The sequence below is a fragment of the Oryza sativa genome, chromosome 4 (genome assembly GCF_034140825.1).
Source record: "Oryza sativa Japonica Group chromosome 4, ASM3414082v1".
NCBI classification, from domain to species: Eukaryota; Viridiplantae; Streptophyta; class Magnoliopsida; order Poales; family Poaceae; genus Oryza; species Oryza sativa.
This window is the reverse complement of record NC_089038.1, coordinates 2,949,948-2,969,714: the sequence shown is the minus strand read 5'-3', so window position 1 is coordinate 2,969,714 and position 19,767 is coordinate 2,949,948. Positions and strand designations below refer to the sequence as shown.

Here is a 19,767-nt window from a genome sequence, read left to right as displayed (position 1 = left end):
GGGCGGCGGCGGCGAGGACGGCGGCATGCACGGCGCTGCAGCGCGCACGCGGCAATCAAACAATGAAGAGTTCGCGCCGACGACAAAGCAAAGCAATCAAACTGCAGGTCTGCAGGACATTGACAAATCACAAAAATCTTTCTATTCTAGCGGCTAAAAGAATCGCTACTTTGTCGGGGATTTTGTACCAAGGGGGAAATAAAGAAGCGGCGGTGGTGTTATCGAATCGATCTTCATAAGAAGGTGGGTTCAGGCGAAGCCGCGGTGGAGGAGGTTTTGGGCGATGTTGTCCCTGTCGCGCTTGACGGCCTCAGAGCCGACGTGGGTCTCCGGCGAGGTCTCGTCATCGATGAGCTCATATTGGAGCACCGGCTCGAGCTCCTCGCCGCGTGTCTCGCAGATGTTGTGGACGACGCATCAGGTGCCAAGCACGACGGGGAGGTCTTGGAGCTTCACCTCCGTGCGATTCTGGAGGCACGCCCACCGCGCCTTAAGCCGCGCGAACGCGTCTACGGCGACGTGCCGGAGGTCGCCCACCCTCTTGTTGAAGGCGTTGATGGGGCGGCGCGTCGAGGAGGACAAGAGCGCGCGGGGCAGAGGGAGGTCGACGCCTCGAGCGTTTGGCCGCGTGCGTGCCGCCGTCCTCGCCGCCGCCGCCCCTGTCTGCATGCGTGCACGCCCCGCGCCGTGCGTGCTGCCGTCCTCGCCGCCACCTTCGGCCCCCGCCCGCGTGCGTTCGCGCGCGCCGCCGCCACTTCGTGTTCCCCGCCTGCCGCCGTGTGGGTGTGTGAGAGAGAGGGGAAGAATGAGACATGACAGGTGGAAGAGGATATGGCAGGTGGGTCCCACATAGAAGAGAGAGAAAAGAGGAAGAGAGAGGGGGGAATAGTGGAAGAGGATATGACAGGTGGGTCTCATATTTTTTATGCATAGAATGCTGACTGGACTGCCACGTGTACGCCACGTAGACCAAAACCACTGCGGATTGGATCGAGGTGGGTAATTCGTCCGGTTTGTATAGTTAGGGGTAAAGAATGTCCAGTTTTGTGGTTCAGGGGATAATTCGGACGACTGCGACAGTTAAGGAGGTAATTCGTACTTTTTCAAAGATACAATAAACTAACCTAAAAGCATATATAACATGCACGTATCATGAAGCGAATCGGATAGACAAAGAAATCGACTGACCAATTACGAATTTTGCAGGTGACTGCAGAATAGAAAATCGTGTTTTTCTTCTGCTACCAGGCAACTGACTGGTTCTCTCTGAACTTGGGGGCGGCTAATGGGCGGGTGATCGCTCATATCACCCCAATCCCCCTATACACTACTTTCTTCTTTCCTATTCCCCTTCTTCTTTTCCTACTACACCATAAATTTAAATAAAAAACATAAAGTTAAAAAAAATTATGCATATAAATACTATATATAAAAAAAATTTGAATTCAAATTCAAATTTAAAACGGGTGTGTAAACTTTTGACTTATGAACTAATATTTGAATTCGAATTTAAATTTGAATCGGGTATGTAAACTTTTGACTTATAAATTTTGGGTCTATAAACTTTAGGTGTATAAACTTTAGATGTATAGAAATACTATATATAAAAAATATTTGAATTCAAATTCAAATTTGAATCGGATATAATTCAAATTTAAATTTGAATTGGGTATGTAAACTTTTGACTTATAAATTTTGGGTCTATAAACTTTAGGTTTATAAACTTTAGATGTATAGAAATACTGTACGGATATATAAACTTTTGATTTATAAACTTTGGGTCTCTAAACTTTAGATGTGTAAACTGAGGTGTACAAACTTTAGGTGTATAAATTTACTAAAATAGAAAAATAATGCAGTGCTAAAAAAGAAACCACGTGGAGGTGGAGAGGGGGGGCGTGCTATGGGCGATCGCTAGGGGCGATCGATCGCCCCTTAGCAATCTCGCTGAACTTGTACAAGCTAAACACGGGCTCTATCTCCCCAATCCAAAATTTTACCGCTTGTTGAAAAGATAGCTATGTCGGTTAGAGATAACAGTCAAATACAAATATAGAGGTAAGATATTTCCTAGAGATATAATCCTAGAGATAAGATAGAGTCCTAGAGATAAATCTACTCTTACTTATATTCTCTATCCCCTGTGTACTTTTATATATACCCCATGAAAGGTTCGATGTAATAGATCAGAAAACAAACAAAATACAATAATTAGATTTTTTCCACACCGCTTCCAACTGCTTCTTCTTCCAATGCAAGTCGTTTCTCTGTTCGCATTTCCCTTGTCTTCTTTGTATCAAGAAACATAACATCCTGTATCAGAGCAGTCGACCTATCGACCTAGAGGTTTTCTGGCAAGCCACGCTATCATTCAGGAGCACAGATCATGACAGACGAGGCGGAGAAACAACTTTCGGAACTAAGCAAGATGATGGCCAACATTCATGCGCATAACAAGTTGATCCAGGTCAAGTGGAATCACAGGAGGAGATCAAAGTGTCGGTGCGGGACCTCTTTCGCTGGAAACCGGAGATGGACAAAGCGGTAGCATACTGAGTTAAAAACGGATAGTTTAAGGCCATTCCTAACCCAATACACTAGACATAGCTATAGTTTTTATAAACTCTACATCATCAAGAAACTAGTACTAGATACTACCTCTGTCCCGTAATAGTTGTCGCTTTAACTTTTTTCTTTCAACGTTTGACCATTCATTTTATTTGAAAAATTTATGCAAATATAAAAAAGGATAAGTAATACTTAAAGTACTTTTGATAATTAAGCAAGTCACAGATAAAATAAATAATAATTTCAAAATTTTTTGAAATAAGACGAATAATCAAATTTTACAAACAAAAACTCAAAGCGACAAGTAATATAGGACGGAGGTAGTAATTTTCTTCCAATACAAACACCACTATTTCATACTTAAATTTAATGCTACTTATCTCACATGATGTCTTAGATATTGTGTAGAAATCATGTCTTATGCGAGACATGGTTTCCTTCTCTTTTTTTATTTATTCACTTGCCACATCATTATTCATCCTAGGTGGTAGCTTCTTTAATGCTATAAACATCATCTTATAAACATCATCCTAGTTATTGGGTTGGGAAGTTCTTGCATGGCTAGCTAGCTTGCCCAAAAATTCTGGGTTTAATACAGCAAGCCGAGTAACTAATGTATACAACATATGTGAGAGGTTTGGTAGACATATTTGCTATGGTTTGAATGTGGCAAAATTGTGAAGACTGAAGAGGGTTGAAATTTAGGGTTAATTAGATCCATGCCACTAAAACTTTGTGAAATTAAAAAAATACCACTACTATTCATCATATCGGTTATATGCCACTGGGAATTACTAAAATTAGAACCATGCCACTCCAAACCATTTTTTCATCTCCTCTCTCATGCCGTCTCTGTTTCCATCCTCATCCCCTCCCACCTTTCTCATATCCGGCATGCTGAGCTCGACGGAGAGGCGGACGAGGCGGCGCTGCTGCTGCGGCTCGACCTCGGAGATTGACAGCGACAAAGACGAGCGCTTCCTCCACACCATCGACAACCTGCGCTGCCTCGCACATCCAAGACCATCTCACACCTTATCTTGCTCCGGTTTGACGGTGACGAAGACGAGCACTTCCTCCACACCGTCAACGACCTGCGCTGCCTCGCGCCGCCTCCAAGGCTATCTCACACCTCATCTTTCTCCGGTTCGTCGGCGACGAAGACGAGCGCTTCCTCCACACCGTCAACGACCTGCGCTGCCTCGCGCTGCCTCCAAGACCATCTCACACCTCAAATCGCCGTCTAGGCCAGACGCCGTCGTCGTCTTCCTCGCCGACCTCGGCCTCTCCGCCGCTGACATCACCACCGCCGTCGCCGGCGACCCGCGTATCCTCTGCACGCCGTCTTCCTCCAGCGCGGGGGTTGAGCTGCTCCCGTCCAGCTTCCATCGGTGGCGCGGGATCCGTCACCGCCCCTCTCCTCCAGCGCGGGGCTCGGGCTCGGCGCTTCCCTCCACCCTCACCGGAGAAGCCCTCTCTACCCCGTCGTCGACGAGCCTGAGCGCCGCCAGATTTTTGCCTGAGTTGGAGAAGAAAGGGATCTGCGATAACAGAGCTAACGGAGGTATTGGCAGTTGCTGTGACGGAGTGGCATATCTCTAATTTTACAAAATTTCAGTGGCACCCAGCCAATAAAGCGAATAGAGTGGCATTTTTTTGATTTCCCAACCCTAAAATTTATGGTTTAATTCCTGTTTTATCAACTTTGACTGATTCAATCGACGTATCAAATGAGTTGACAAAATTGGCGAAAATTTAGTTTTTTTTTGGAATGTCAAATTTTTTTATGCACATATAAGTTGTATGAATTCTTCTAAGACAATTTGATAATGCACATCAGATGCAACTATATATGCCATGCAAGAAAATCCAGCAACATAACAAAAAAAAAGCACGCAAAGGGAAACAATTATATTGCTGAGAACAGATGGTTTGAAGTTTACACGTTTTGGGAATGTTACAGTAATATCCTTTAAGATTGAATATAGAGAGAATATATAACACTAACAATAGATATTATCATGGCCCGACAGGTACAACTTTTTTTCCTTTTGATTTTGTTTTGTATATGTGTTCAACCATTAGCCACACAATAGTAATAAACTCACCACCAGTGTTGAGCTTCTTGGCATGAGACTCCCTGTTACACCTGTTGGCAGCATAGAGGAGAAAATCTGTCCACAGGTTAAGCAGCACCTTCAATATTGCATCTGGCTTCTTCAATTGACCATCTTCATCTTTCCAATTTATTATTTCCTTGGCAACCAACCTTGCATAAGTAAGGCGAGGAATTGCGGGGTCAAATTGGCTGGGCAGGCTCTTGTATAGGATTTTAGCGAGTGCATTCGTCTGCCTGAGCCCAATAGATGTTGAGCTATTACTATGGCCACCGAACAGCTTCATGAGCACCATAAAGATCACATTATTAGCCTTTCCACCAGAAGAAATGAGTTCTTCACGATGCTCTTTGCAGTTTTGATCAACGTTCTCACAGGTCCGCTGGTACAACCATTTTTGGGGAAGGCCTCGAAGCATATCCGGGTGAGCCACAAGGAGGAACATCAAGTAGTTGGATAGTGCCCTGATCGAGCCGACACACTGGAGTTGTGCTGCGTCGTCTTCGCCGGCCTTGTTCTTTTCTATCTCAGCGAGGATAAGGTCTGTGGCAATGTGGCAGATGATGATGCTCCCGTGGAAGTCGTCACCCCACAATTTCTCTAGCTCTTCCAGCAGTTCAGTACAATTTTTATTTTTTTTTGAGGGTTCAGTATGCTTTTTCAGTGCCAGTTCACCCCAATTATGCCTGAGCAAGCCCATGGTGTTGAGATCATACTTGGAGACCATTCTCAATGCTTTCTGCTTCACCAGCTCGGGAATTGTGATGTCCCACAAATAACAACCGGTGTCCCACTCGTCACCATACCCTAGCTTCTTAATGAGCCTACCGAATTGCTTGTTGGTTGGGTTGACCTGCGTGGCACGGAAGTAGAGCAAATTGAACTGTCCTATGGTGCCCGACCAGTTTCTTGATCCACCGAGAAGGCCTCCCGTCAAGGCTGCGACGCGCTTGCGAACAGCCAGGACTGCCCGTCGGAGCTGGTACCATCTTCCGACACATAGAGCGACATGTTGAAGCCAACTCCACCTCCTGGCGCACAAGAAGGAAAGCGTCCAGCTTGACCCCAGAGCGCTGAGGAGGGACGTTGTTTCCATCAAGAGGGCACCGCCTAACAGGACATAGGTAACAGCGGTGTCGACTCCATTCTGGCCATCCTTGACCTCGCTGCCGCAGAAATAGAACAGCAGAAAGGAGGTGGCAATAGCAAAGGGTGACAAGGCTCGGATGCAGTAGCCAATCCAAGTGTGGACTACGGCTGCCTTGGTATAGAGAATATCGTACATCAGGGACAGTTCCATCTCCATTACCTTATACATCCGCTGGGGCTCTTCACTAAGATTGTTGATTATTTCCTTGGTGGTTTCCGCCTCAGCATTCTCAGTATCCTCATTGATCACGGAGTCTACTATCCCACGCTTACATATGTGAAACAGGGAGTGAGCACGTTGCAGAAGGAATTCATTGTTAGTGTTGTTATGATCCTCATTGTGTAGGTACCCTTGGTACCAATGGAGTTGGTTACCCTGTAACTCCTCGAGAGAGCTCCCGATGCTGCTAAAATTGCTGCGATAGAGCGCCCATGTTCTCTCACAATACTTGACAACGCCCACGGCGGAGATCAATCCGGTGGCCACTCTAAGGATTGTGGCCTCCCTGCGAACGATAATATGCTTGTAGACCACATAGCAAGCTCCGATTACCTGGAAAATAAGATTCAGTGCGTGGCGCAACCAGAGTTTGTTGTCCTCTAGTGCATAGGCCGTGATGTTGTCTGGGCCACCGAGGTGCAGCAACAAGAATGGTGCCCAAAATGCTGCCAGACGGTGCTCTTCAATTGCCACGCTGCCGAAGGAGAGGTTCCCAAGGGCGTATATCGCCGTCGAGTCGGCCAGCTGGTAAGCTATCCACAGGATGATCTTTGGCACGAGTACTTTACGCCGGCGAGTACCAGCCAGGAGGAGGAGAATGACCTGCAGCGCGAGGCTGAGGAGTACAAAGAATTGTATCCCCCATGTCGAAACATGAATTCGGCAATAATAAAACGGGGTAACGCACGAGACCTAAAAGTGGATGGATGTGGAGACAAAGGATTTAGACAGGTTCAGGCCCTCTCAATGAGAGGTAATACCCTACTCCTGTTTGGGGATTTGAATCCGCCGGGTGTATTATAGATCTGACGATCTAGTTGTCTCATGCCCCCTAGAGGGCCTCCTGCCCACCTTATATAGGATGGGGGGCAGGATTACAAGATAGAAACCTTAACCAATACGGTATCGGTTTCCTAAATCTACTTTACAATCTTATCAAACCAGGACTTTAGGCCGTTTCATAATATACAGGGAAACGTAATACCCAAGTCATGATCTGTTACATATTTTATATATATAAGTTATCCCCTATAACTAGTCGGATAACCATGCCGTGTGGGTATGGGGTACCCATAATCTCCACAGTAGCCCCTGAGACCTTCACAGTCGGAAAGATAATCTTCTCTCGAACTAGATTACTCCAAAGCCGAGTGCTTCAATCATCTTCGCCATGATCTCCCGAGTACTTTTTCCAAATCAGAAGACTGTGGAGGGCTGAAAAAATAAAGTCAGGTGCATCGACTAGATGCACCGAGTGGTTTCGATAATTGTATTCAACCAAGCGACTTAATATTAATATGTAGCATATGCGGTGTGAATCCCTGAATAATATGATCCAAGTAATATACCGACTGCTTTGTAAAATATGATGAGTGTAACCTAAAGTTGGCTACATCATTGAAAATTCACATAGCAAAACAGCTATAAAGAAGCTTGTATGTTGTGAATAAAGAAATTTCCAAAGTATTGAGCATACGCCATGCGCACACTGCTTTAACAGATGTGCTTAAGTCCCTAGAAGACACATGGTTCTACCACACCTGGAAATATATGGCATATGTGGTATAAAATCCGAGTAAATAAACTCATAAAGGATTTACCAACCGCCTGAAAAATGACCACAATATATAATCAGCCTAAGCCATAATATTGGTCAATAAAAATGCACACTTACGTGGCAAAAAGCAATGATATTGTATCCAATCAATTGCTTAAAAACCCAAACAGCACCATGACTATATAAAAAAGTCAGCGGGCCAGCTATATAAAGCTTTACTGTTTGACACCTTTTAAGATGCATTGTACCAACTCCTAAAAAGTTGAGTAACTGCGGTATAAAAGGATTTTAAGGTATTGGGCACTTGATCACGCGCACTTTGGCCTAAGCAAAAAGTGCCTAAGTCCCTAAAAGAACGTGACAGGCCACACCTGAAAATATGGGCTGCAGACATATTAGGCCTAGGCCAAAAAATATGCCTTCGACACCCTTTAAAGGATGACGCATGTAACATGCTTCCGAGTAATAAATTTGGAACGGGTGATATAGACCAAGTGTAGCTCATATCAATCGCTTCTGATCTGAGTGATTATCCCTTATAGGATATTCCAAAATAAATATAATAATTAAATCCCGACTGGCGCAAGTATTCGGTTGATAACCCTTACGGGGAATAATAAATAGTCCAGTCTTTGAGCATAGAAAATAGACCCATGATTATGAATTCATGTTGCATGTATCCGGAACAAGTCCAAATTGGAGGTATGATACTTGTGTTTGAGCTAGTAAGCCCCTGAGCATATAGCTTGTCCTTCTGTCGTAGTCACAATTGTCCATTGATGGTAGCTGGCGCAGTTGGCATAGAGACAAGACGACCAATATAGAGATAATATTGTCTACCAGAGGTGGCAAAAATATTGATGGTAGTGAAGATAGTGATACCAATCTAAAGTGATGAAGTTGCACAGCCGTGGAAGCGAAGAAACCAGTCGGTAGCAGTCAGGTCAGCCAGCAATGAATATGAAGGCGCCCAGTGATAAAGTTGTGTAGCCATGGCAACGAAATAATCAGTCGGTGACAGACGAGGCAGCTGGTGAAGAAGATAAAGATGCCCATTAGTGGCGACATAATAAGCCATCCGTGAAGGCGAGGATACCAGTCGGTGGTGACGAAAGCAAGCCGACAGTGAAGATGTAGACACGCATCAAAGGCGATGACGAAATCCACCAATCATGAAGATGAAGAAAATAGTCGGCGACGACAAACACAACCGACAGTAATGATGATAAGCAGCAACAGAGATGATCGACTATGAGGACGAAGTTGCCCATCAAACAGCAGTAGAATAGGCTATGTTGAAGAGGCTTGGCAGGATATTGATAAAGATGACGATGTCGGTGATCCAGTCAATAGCAGTGTAGCAACCAATGATAATGACGAAGACACTCATCAGCATTTGCATAGTAGGTCAACCGTGAAGGTGAAATAATAAGTCGGCGAAAACATAATCATCCATTAGCAACAGCAGAGATGTCAGGGTCGATGAAGCAGAGGTGCTGGTGATGATGTCAGTGACAATAATCCATCAAATTAATGTTATAACTGTTGTAGATGCTTCACTTGGAGGAGAGTTGATGTTGTTGCCCAACTCGTCTAAACCGAAATATTTGAAGTTGTTGAAGTAGAATGTCTGCTCCGAAGCAAAGATGAAGATAATGACTCCTGGAGTTGACTCGTGGGTTGATGAATTGATTTCTTCAGCTTGACATAAAATTTGTCAAATTTTGAGCCTTATATTTGTGTAGCCCCCGACTCTTTGATTAGTTGGGAAACAACTGAACATAGAGTCGAGAACTGTAGCTTCTTGTCGTCGAATAGTCATTGCTTGATTGAAGATATGTGTTGAAGATGTCCAAGTAGAAATCCTGAATATTGGAGAGCCACTTGTTGTAGTAAAATAACATGGCATTGCATGCCGAGATGTCGAGGTTCACAAAGACGTCGTGGTTGGTGAAGTAGTAAAACTTGCGAAGTAGCAACAATAGAGTTTGCCGGTGCCGAAGATAATAAAGATGAAGTCGCTCCACCATGGTGACAAAGTTGTATTGCCGTAATGAAGTGAACACAAGTCGGCGGCAACAGAAGCAAACCGGTAGTGAAGACGCGCAGTTGTGAAGATAAAAGCACCAGTCGGCGGCGGCATAATCAGTCGGCGACAGAAGATGATGATGTCCATCAGTAGTGGTAGCTGTATAAACCAGACGTAGAGGTAAGGGCACTAGTCAGCAACAGACGAGACGACCGGCGATTAAGATGTAGATGCCCAACAACGGCGGCATAATAGGCCAGCCGTGCAGGCGGAAACACCAGTCGGCGACGGACGAGGCGGCCGGTCGGTGAAGACGTAGACGCCCAACAACGGCGGCATAATAGGCCAGCCGTGCAGACGGAAACACCAGTCGGCGGCGATGGAGGCAGGCCGGTGGTGGAGTCGTAGACGCCCAACAACGACGGCATAATAGGCCAGCCGTGCAGACGGAGACACCAGTCGGCGGCGGCGAAGGCAAGCCGGTCGGTGAAGACGTAGACGCCCATCAACGGTGGCATAATAGGCCAGCGTGCAGGCGGAAACACCAGTCGGCGGCGATGGAGGCAGGCCGATGGTGGAGTCGTATACGCCCAACAACGACGGCATAATAGGCCAGCCGTGCAGACGGAGACACCAGTCGGCGGCGGCGAAGGCAAGCCGGTCGGTGAAGACGTAGACGCCCATCAGCGGTGGCATAATAGGCCAGCGTGCAGGCGGAAACACTAGTCGGCGGCGGACGAGGCGGCCAGTCGGTGAAGAGGTAGACGCCCAACAACAGCGGCATAATAGGCCAGCCGTGTAGGCGGTGACACCAGTCGGCGGCGGCGAAAGCAAACCGGCGGTGAAAATGTAGACGCCTGACAACGGTGTTGTGACCAACCAACCGTATAGGCGAAGACACCAGTCGGCGGCGACGACGGCGAGCCGGTGGTGATGTTCTGACTGATCCATTCCTGGAGCGTAAGAGATAAGCTCAAAGCCATGAATCCCTTTTATGCATATCTGGATTTGGATCCTGCAGAACAAATATATAGGATGAGTAGTATCTGATGTAAATATAATACTCGAGAAAAATTCAAGCAGTTTATAAATACGTATTTCTTCTCTTGTTAATTTTGATTTCCCCGAGCAGATGACTCATTACGTTTAAACACTCTGCCCGACTAGTCATAGCCACCAAGCACTGGGAGTCGGCCTAAGCACTTCCCAAACATGCATATGAGTGACATGAGTTCGTCATTAATGGAACAAAGTTTCACGGATCGGAGTTTACTACTCGGGTACTTTTGCAATTATTAAGAGCAGAAAATAAATTATCTTATCTCTATGCTTTTGATTTATTCCGAATAATACTTAGCACCTTGCGTTACTCGGTCCATCCAACGAGCCCCCGGGTGCTACGAATCGGCCTAAAGGCAACTATCCATTGGCAAACCAAACGGAAAGCATAGGAAGATGGAACTCCATAACTCGATAGGCACTTTTGTACTCAGATTATGTCGCAAGCAATCAAGATAAATATTATGAAAAATATGATATAACATCTGTAGCCCCCGACTCACTACTCAATGGAAGACCAATTGGTGTAGTGAGGTAGAGGAAAAGGAAAAATATCATATAAAGAATAAAATAAATGATGACTTAGCTTTTCAATATTCCCTTGGTGATGGCAGAAGTAGCCGATGCGGGAACAAGTCGTCCATCAATAGCAATGAAAACACCGGTCGGCGGCGATGACTGCAGCCAGTAGTGAAGACATGGTTGACATCAGCAACGGCGACGGAGTACACCAATCGTGAAGGCGAGGACACCAGTCGGCGGCGACGGAGGCAGGCCGGCGGTGAAGTCGTGGACGCCCGACAACGGCGGCATAATAGGCCGGCCGTGCAGGCGGAAACACCAGTAGGCGGCGGCGGAGTCCAGCCGGTCGGTGAAGACGTGGACGCCCATGAACGGTGGTGTGACCAACCAACCGCTTAGGCGTGGACAACAGTCGGCGGTGGCGAAGTCCGGCCGATCAGTGAAGACGTGGACGCCCATGAACGGTGGTGTGACCAACCAACCGTATAGGCGAGGGCACCAGTCGGCGGCGACGGAGGCAGGCCCAGGGTGAAGTCGTAGACGTCCAACAACGGTGGCATAATAGGCCAGCTGTGTAGGCAGAGACACCAGTCGGCGGCGGTGAAGGTAAGCCGGTGATGATGATGGCCACCAATATTGACATGGTAGTCCAGCCCGTTTTGTATCCTAGATTGAAGGTTGTCTGTCGTGTTCCAGTCCGAGTTGAAGAGAAACTTGACAAAGTCGTCGGCGACATATATGGCCCAGACTCTCGTAGCAAAAATCATATGCATGTGCAGATCTTCTGTTGGTATGTGTTTATGCATACAGGTACATAGTTGTTCCAGGCACGTACAAACGCATGCGATGACCAGTAATTGCTGGATAAGTTTGAGCATTGATATAGCTCGCGTGTGCCCGCAGCCATACGTCTTCATTAAAAAATACTCGAGCTGACAAAGTGAAAATTGCTGCTTGTATGTACTGCTCCGTGTTTTTGATTTTCCATGTTGAGTCAGCCGAGTCCGAGATTGATCCAATCAGCTGTCTTATGCAACTAGCCAGCCGTGGTTGTCTCTCGTGACGATCAGGGGACTCGGAGGGCACAGCCAACAATCAGTGCATGCAAGACATAGATTGATTTAATTAGTAGTTAAATCTGAGACCAATCTAATAATTGGTAGATTGGAACGGCGAACCTGGTCATTGTTGTAACCACAAAGTGTAGCTCCCGAAGCGGAGATTTTTGCGGAGATACAGGAGATATCGGTGACGATGACGGTTTGAAGCTTCCAACTTGATGACACAGATCTTTGATCGCCGTTCTCTCGACTGGTTAAAACCCAAGTCGGAGAAAGAGAGATTGTTGAAGTCGTCGGCAGCGAGGAAGTGAAAACTCACGAATCAAAGACGAAGCCGACGAATCATGAAATTGATTCCATCACACTTGTTGACAGGAAACTCGGCGAACCCCTACCTGGCGCGCCAACTGTCGAAACATGAATTCGGCAATAATAAAACGGGGTAACGCACGAGACCTAAAAGTGGATGGATGTGGAGACAAAGGATTTAGACAGGTTCAGGCCCTCTCAATGAGAGGTAATACCCTACTCCTGTTTGGGGATTTGAATCCGCCGGGTGTATTATAGATCTGACGATCTAGTTGTCTCATGCCCCCTAGAGGGCCTCCTGCCCACCTTATATAGGATGGGGGGCAGGATTACAAGATAGAAACCTTAACCAATACGGTATCGGTTTCCTAAATCTACTTTACAATCTTATCAAACCAGGACTTTAGGCCGTTTCATAATATACAGGGAAACGTAATACCCAAGTCATGATCTGTTACATATTTTATATATATAAGTTATCCCCTATAACTAGTCGGATAACCATGCCGTGTGGGTATGGGGTACCCATAATCTCCACACCCCATTTGTTCCAAAAATCCACTAGAGACATTATGACGAGTTCTCTGTTGTGAATTTTGAGCTTAGGCCAACCGAGGGCAGGTCGCCTCGCGTATATATGCTGGTTGCTGCGGTTGTTAGCGTACCAACCAATCTATCAATATATGCGTATATATGTCTGTCTATATATATGTAGATTGTAGAATTGTTGGACAGTCCCGAGAAACATTCATGTTAGTCCAGAAATAGTGAATAAATCTATACATCCTTCTAGGCATAGGACCCATTATAACGGATTTCATTAAATCCACGTCAGTGGAGATCTACGTAGTTATCCTTCTTAGAGTATATACTGTTCATTTTTTCTAAGAAATATTCGGGCTGTAATTCTTTTGGCACAAATATACTGTCATCGCTATATGAGAGTGCGAGATCGATAAGACACGCTGAACCATTGCGTGAGAATGACGATGTGGGTGGTCTCGCGGGGTGGGAGCGTGAGACCGCGCGGTCTCACACAACCACAACGCGAGTCTGAGCTGAGACCATGCGATCTCGCATGCAAAAAAGCGACAGCGCTTCAAAAAATAGTTAATTAGTGATTAATTATCCTAATTAATGTTAATTGATTATTAATAATGCTAATTACAATAATATTAATTAATTAATTTCTAATTATGCTAGTTAATTTATTAATCACAGAGTATGGATGGGAAGTCGGTCTCACGCCCTCGCAGAGCGAGACCGTGGTGACTCTTGCGATCTCGCCGGACCGCCCTGCGACAGTGGTATACTTCTGCAAATTTCTTCAGTACATGTATATTTATGTAAAACCAATGAAAAAAGATATATTTTCATTTTTTTTGAAATATCTTACATTGTCAAAAGGGCAAGGACTATCTAGCACTTTGCGAGTTACTTGAACTAAACGACGTGCATCACACCCTTCCACCATCCCACAACACTAGCATCCCAAGGTCATGTTTCCCCTTCCCATCCTCTTCACACTTCTCCCATTGTAACTCTCTTCAACTATCGTGTTCATATCTTATACTATGTATCTGACCAACTCTTTCTGCCAAAACCACTCCAGTAATTTTTGGATCTTGCTGCACTGGATAGAAATTGACCGAGGGAAGAGGCCGTTCATTTTCCCTTCAGCTTCCCCTTTACCTGCGATAAGCATAGGAGGAGCAAATGGTGAGGAAGAAACCATGAGGTGGAAGGGAGCATGCCAGAGAAGACGGTTGGCTACACCGCCCAGAGACTGGAGACTTCCATTGTCCTACCCCGCACATACCTGGCTTCGAATCTGCCACCTCCATAGATCACCGGTAGCCAATCTTTTCTAAATTGGAGCTCTCAGCATTGTTGGGACAACTTGGGAGGAGCATCCTTAATGGCAACGCCACTCTCCCTCTCCGCCTGATTAGGCTGAGGGCATTTGCCTCCACATCAAGCTATCCTCCTCAACCCATCAACGACGAAGACCTATCCTCGTCTCCTCCGCTGTGGCCACCACCGCCACGTGCCAACAACTGCACAATCCTAGGCATGCTTAGGCTGCCTTCTTCCACTGAGGGTCCCAACAATAATCCCCCGATGTCATTGAGATTTCTGCACTTGGACGCTTCCCCAATGGCAATGTGACGCCGGCGACCTCGTTCCCTGCCCCATGACTTGAGCTACCGATCTCATCCACAATGCCATCAGTTCAAAGGGCGGTGATAAGGACTAGATGATGATTGCAAATCCAGACCTAGCGATGCAATGATGGCTAGCCGACAGCAGCAGATCTAACTAGCAAAGTTTGCGCCCGGAGGCAGGAAAGGTATTTGGTGGCGGTGGTGCCATAGTCTTCGAGCGGAGAGTAGGAGAAATGCCATTACCATAACTCTCCAATCCTTCCTCTCTATTGGGTTTAGTTCTATGTTGCTAAAAGTCAAGGGCCTAGGTCGCATAGGCTATGATACAACAAAAGAGATTGTTGGGCCTAGACCGAAATAAGTCTTCGAGGCCACATGGTTTGATGTGACGGAGGAGATTGTTAGGGCTGCTGGTGATGGAGGAGATTGTTAATTTTAGTCGTAACCGACGATACGAGAGCACGACTCAAAATATGAGGGCATTCTGCACCTATCACCTACTCATTTGGGTTGTGTAGGTTCGAGGACCTAGAGTTGTGGTGTTGGTCGGACCAGTGGTGAATCAGGCCCAATATAACCTGTGTAACCAACGGTTGATGAGCTGGTCTACGCTCTCTAATAGTACTCTGTATCTCGGTCGTGTAGCACGTGATGACCACCATCGTGTCGTAATCCTCTGCTGGTGCATCGATCAGGCAGTGGTCGCTAGCTTCTCTCAATGTTGGTATTGCTTGTCCTACGCCTTTGTCCATGCATGCATAAGTGCTTTGGAAAATATTAAATGACTTGTCTGATAAAAAACTTATATGATCTAGGATCCAGTTGCACTATTGTATTTACTCCAATTAAATCTTTAGAAAAAGACCTCACATGATGATATTCTGATGAAAAAATAATATGATTGAAATGTTGAAATTTGATGTTTCAGTTGGAATAAAACTTTGTTGCACATTTCATGTTTTGATATATTTTTTAACAATTTTCAATGTAATCACTACGCCAGATCCTCACACCTCTGACGGGATACCTGTGACGGGCAAACGATTTGGTCACTAGTGACCATTACCTCTGACGGGTCAGACGGGATAACGTCACCGGTGAGCCATCCGGCCGCGGACCGTCACAGGTATCCCCTCACTTGTGACGGGCCGAAAGGAAAACCCGTCAGAGGTATACCAGTGACGAGTTTTGCTTCCAACCCGTCACTGGTATCCCCTCACCTGTGACGGGCCGATACATTAGAAGCCGTCAGAGGTGATGGGCCGCCACCTGTGACGGCTTTCATTTCTGGCCCGTCACAGGTGAGCGGATACCAGTGACGGGCCGTTGAATAGAAGCCCGTCAAAGGTATGAGCAATACCTTTGACGGGTTTTTTTTTATCTAACCCGTTTGAGGTGTGTTGGGTCTATAAAATACCCCCAAACTGCCAACTGCTTTCCATCCCGACCATTGTACTGTTCACAAATCGGTTGGGAGGGCAAGGGGGGCGATTTTTTGCTAAAATTCAAGGTAAAAAACACATTATTCTCCATTCATTCTCAACATATCGATCATGATTTATTTTTCTTCGTATGTTGTTGATTTCAGATGGATCGTAGATAGATGTACTATGCGCATCGTTCGTCTACCGAGTATAGAGAGGGGGTCACTGAATTTGTCACATTTGCGGATAATGACAGAAAAAGTAGGATGAGCATGCACATGTTGTGCCCATGTAGGGACTGTAAGAATGAACAGATGATCGAAGACAAGGATGAAGTGCATGCTCATTTGATAATGAATGGATTCATGAAGAAATATACCTGCTGGACCAAGCATGGAGAGCAAGAGGCGCCTGATGTCGCAGCTGAAGAAGTGTTGGATCAGGATGTAGAGAACACCGCCGCAGCTCGAGAAGGCATGTTCGTACCTTCTCCTTTAGGTGGAGAGACCATAGATTTGGACACTCAATGTCTATCTACAATGTTGCATGACATTGAAGACGCAGAGGACAACGACATAGATTATGAGAAGTTTAGTAAGTTGGTGGAAGATTGCCAGATGCCGTTGTATGATGGATGCAAGTCGAAGCACAGCAAGTTGTCATGCGTGTTGGAACTCATGAAGCTTAAGGCTAGTAATGGCTGGTCGGACAAGAGTTTTACAGAACTCCTTGAGCTGTTAAAGGATCTGTTGCCAGAGGGGAACAATTTACCTCAGACGACATATGAAGCGAAGCAAGTATTATGTCCGTTGGGCCTGGAGGTCAGAAGAATTCATGCATGTCCGAACGACTGCATTTTGTATTACAAGGAATACGCTGACTTGGATGTCTGCCCTATCTGTGGGGCATCAAGATACAAACGAGCAAAGAGTGAAGGTGAAGGAAGTAAGTCAAAGAGGGGAGGCCCAGCAAAGGTGGTGTGGTATCTCCCAATTGCGGAGCGCATGAAGAGAATGTTTGCGAACAAGGAACAAGCTAAGCTTGTACGCTGGCATGCCGAAGAACGGAAAGTCGATACTATGCTGAGGCACCCAGCAGATTCAGTACAGTGGAGGACAATCGATAGGATTTACCAGGAATTCTCAAATGACCCAAGAAACATGCGTTTCGCAATGTGTACGGACGGCATTAATCCTTTTGGTGATTTGAGCAGTCGTCACAGTACATGGCCAGTTCTGCTTGTTAACTATAACCTTCCTCCCTGGTTGTGTTTCAAAAGAAAGTACATTATGCTTGCCATGCTCATTCAAGGACCGAGACAACCTGGCAACGATATCGATGTGTTCCTTGAACCGATAATCGATGACTTCGAAAGGCTATGGAATGAGGGCACACGAACATGGGATGCATATGCACAAGAGTATTTCAACCTCCATGCGATGCTGTTTTGTACCATCAACGATTATCCGGCCCTTGGCAACCTTTCTGGCCAAACTGTGAAAGGGAAATGGGCGTGTTCGGAGTGTATGGAGGAAACAAGAAGCAAATGGTTGAAGCATTGACACAAGACGGTCTACATGGGTCACAGGAGATTTCTCCCAAGGTATCACCCGTATAGGAATATGAGAAAGAATTTCAATGGACACAGAGATACAGCCGGAACCCCGACAGAGCTAACAGGGACAGAGGTGCACAACTTAGTGATGGGAATAACCAACGAGTTTGGAAAAAAGAGGAAAGTTGGAAAGCGAAAAGAGAAGAGCACATCGAAGGAAAAAACAAAGGAGCATGTGGAAAAACAAAAGACAAAAGAGAAGAGCATGTGGAAAAAAAAGTCAATATTTTGGAGACTACCATACTGGAAGGATCTTGAAGTTCGCCACTGCATAGATTTGATGCATGTCGAGAAGAATGTATGCGAGAGTTTAATGGGATTACTGCTTAACCCAGGTACTACAAAGGATGGTCTCAACGCCCGACGAGATCTGGAAGATATGGGTGTTCGGTCGGAGCTACATCCCATAACCACGGAATCCGGCAGGGTTTACCTTCCTCCAGCCTGCTACACTCTCTCGAAAGAAGAGAAGATTGATTTGCTAACATGTTTGAGTGGTATAAAGGTTCCATCTGGTTACTCATCAAGAATCAGTAGACTCGTTTCACTGCAAGATCTTAAGTTGATTGGAATGAAGTCGCATGATTGCCACGTTCTTATCACACAGCTGTTGCCCGTTGCAATAAGGAATATTTTGCCTCCTAAGGTGCGACACACGATCCAGCGGTTGTGTTCCTTCTTCCATGCAATTGGCCAGAAGATCATTGATCCCGAGGGACTAGATGAACTACAGGCAGAACTTGTGAGAACCCTATGTCATCTTGAGATGTACTTTCCTCCAACTTTCTTTGACATAATGGAACATCTTCCGGTGCACCTTGTGAGGCAAACAAAGTGCTGTGGTCCAGCATTCATGACGCAGATGTATCCTTGCGAAAGGTACCTAGGGATCCTTAAGGGTTATGTACGGAACCGTTCACACCCCGAGGGGAGTATCATCGAGAGTTACACCACCGAAGAGGCCATCGAATTTTATGTGGACTACATGTCAGAAACATCTTCAATTGGATTACCACGATCTCATCACGAAGGGAGGCTTGACGGTGTTGGTACTGTTGGAAGAAAGACTATTAGGTTGGATCGGAAGGTGTACGATAAAGCTCATTTCACGGTACTACAGCATATGACTGAGGTGGTGCCGTACGTTGACGAACACCTTGCAGTTATCCGACAAGAGAACCCAGGCCGATCAGAGAGTTGGGTCAGGAATAAGCACATGTCTTCTTTCAACGAGTGGCTGAAGAACTGAATTGCCAGGTTGCAGAACTTGTCTAGTGAAACACTTCAGTGGTTGTCACAGGGTCCTGAATGGAGTGCCACCACCTGGCAAGGATATGACATAAATGGATACACCTTTCACACGGTAAAGCAAGACAGCAAATGCACAGTGCAGAACAGTGGGTTACGCATCGAGGCTGCTAGTGACGGTGGTCGTCGTGATCAATACTATGGTAAAGTTGAGAAAATATTGGAGCTAGATTACTTGAAGTTCAAAGTCCCGTTGTTTCGTTGTCGATGGGTCGATCTTCGCAATGTAAAAGTTGACAATGAAGGTTTCACCACTGTCAACTTGGCTAACAACGCGTACAAGGATGAACCGTTCGTTCTCGCCAAACAAGTTGTTCAAGTGTTCTACATAGTTGACCCGTGTAACAAGAAACTACATGTTGTTCGTGAAGGGAAAAGGAGAATTGTTGGATTGGACAACATTGCAGACGAGGATGATTACAACCAGCACGTCCACGGCATAGGTCAAGAAATACCTCTAGAAGAGGAGGAAGAAGAAGATGAATTTCAATATGCACGTGTCGACCATGAGGAAGGATTATTTTTGTAATTTATGTACGTAGTTTATGTCTACATGTCTGTTATCTGTATGACTCTAATATGTTCGCAATGATCAATAGTATATTGCTTATGAAATAGTCAAATAAAATAATTAAGTGAAGCACCCACTAGAAGTGAAATAAA

The 19,767-nt window shown here is 45.8% G+C and overlaps 1 protein-coding gene across 1 annotated transcript; it reads right to left on the bottom strand.

The window, feature by feature from the left end:
• Positions 1–3,368: 3,368 nt before the first annotated feature.
• LOC107277276 (uncharacterized) lies at positions 3,369–14,436 on the bottom strand. Its single transcript, XM_015779206.2, has 5 exons — positions 14,412–14,436; positions 14,178–14,284; positions 4,677–6,747; positions 4,032–4,087; positions 3,369–3,572 (listed from the first exon to the last, which is right to left on the bottom strand). The coding sequence occupies exons 1-5, from the start codon at positions 14,434–14,436 to the stop codon at positions 3,369–3,371; spliced, it is 2,463 nt and encodes an 820-aa protein (XP_015634692.2).
• Positions 14,437–19,767: the final 5,331 nt, after the last annotated feature.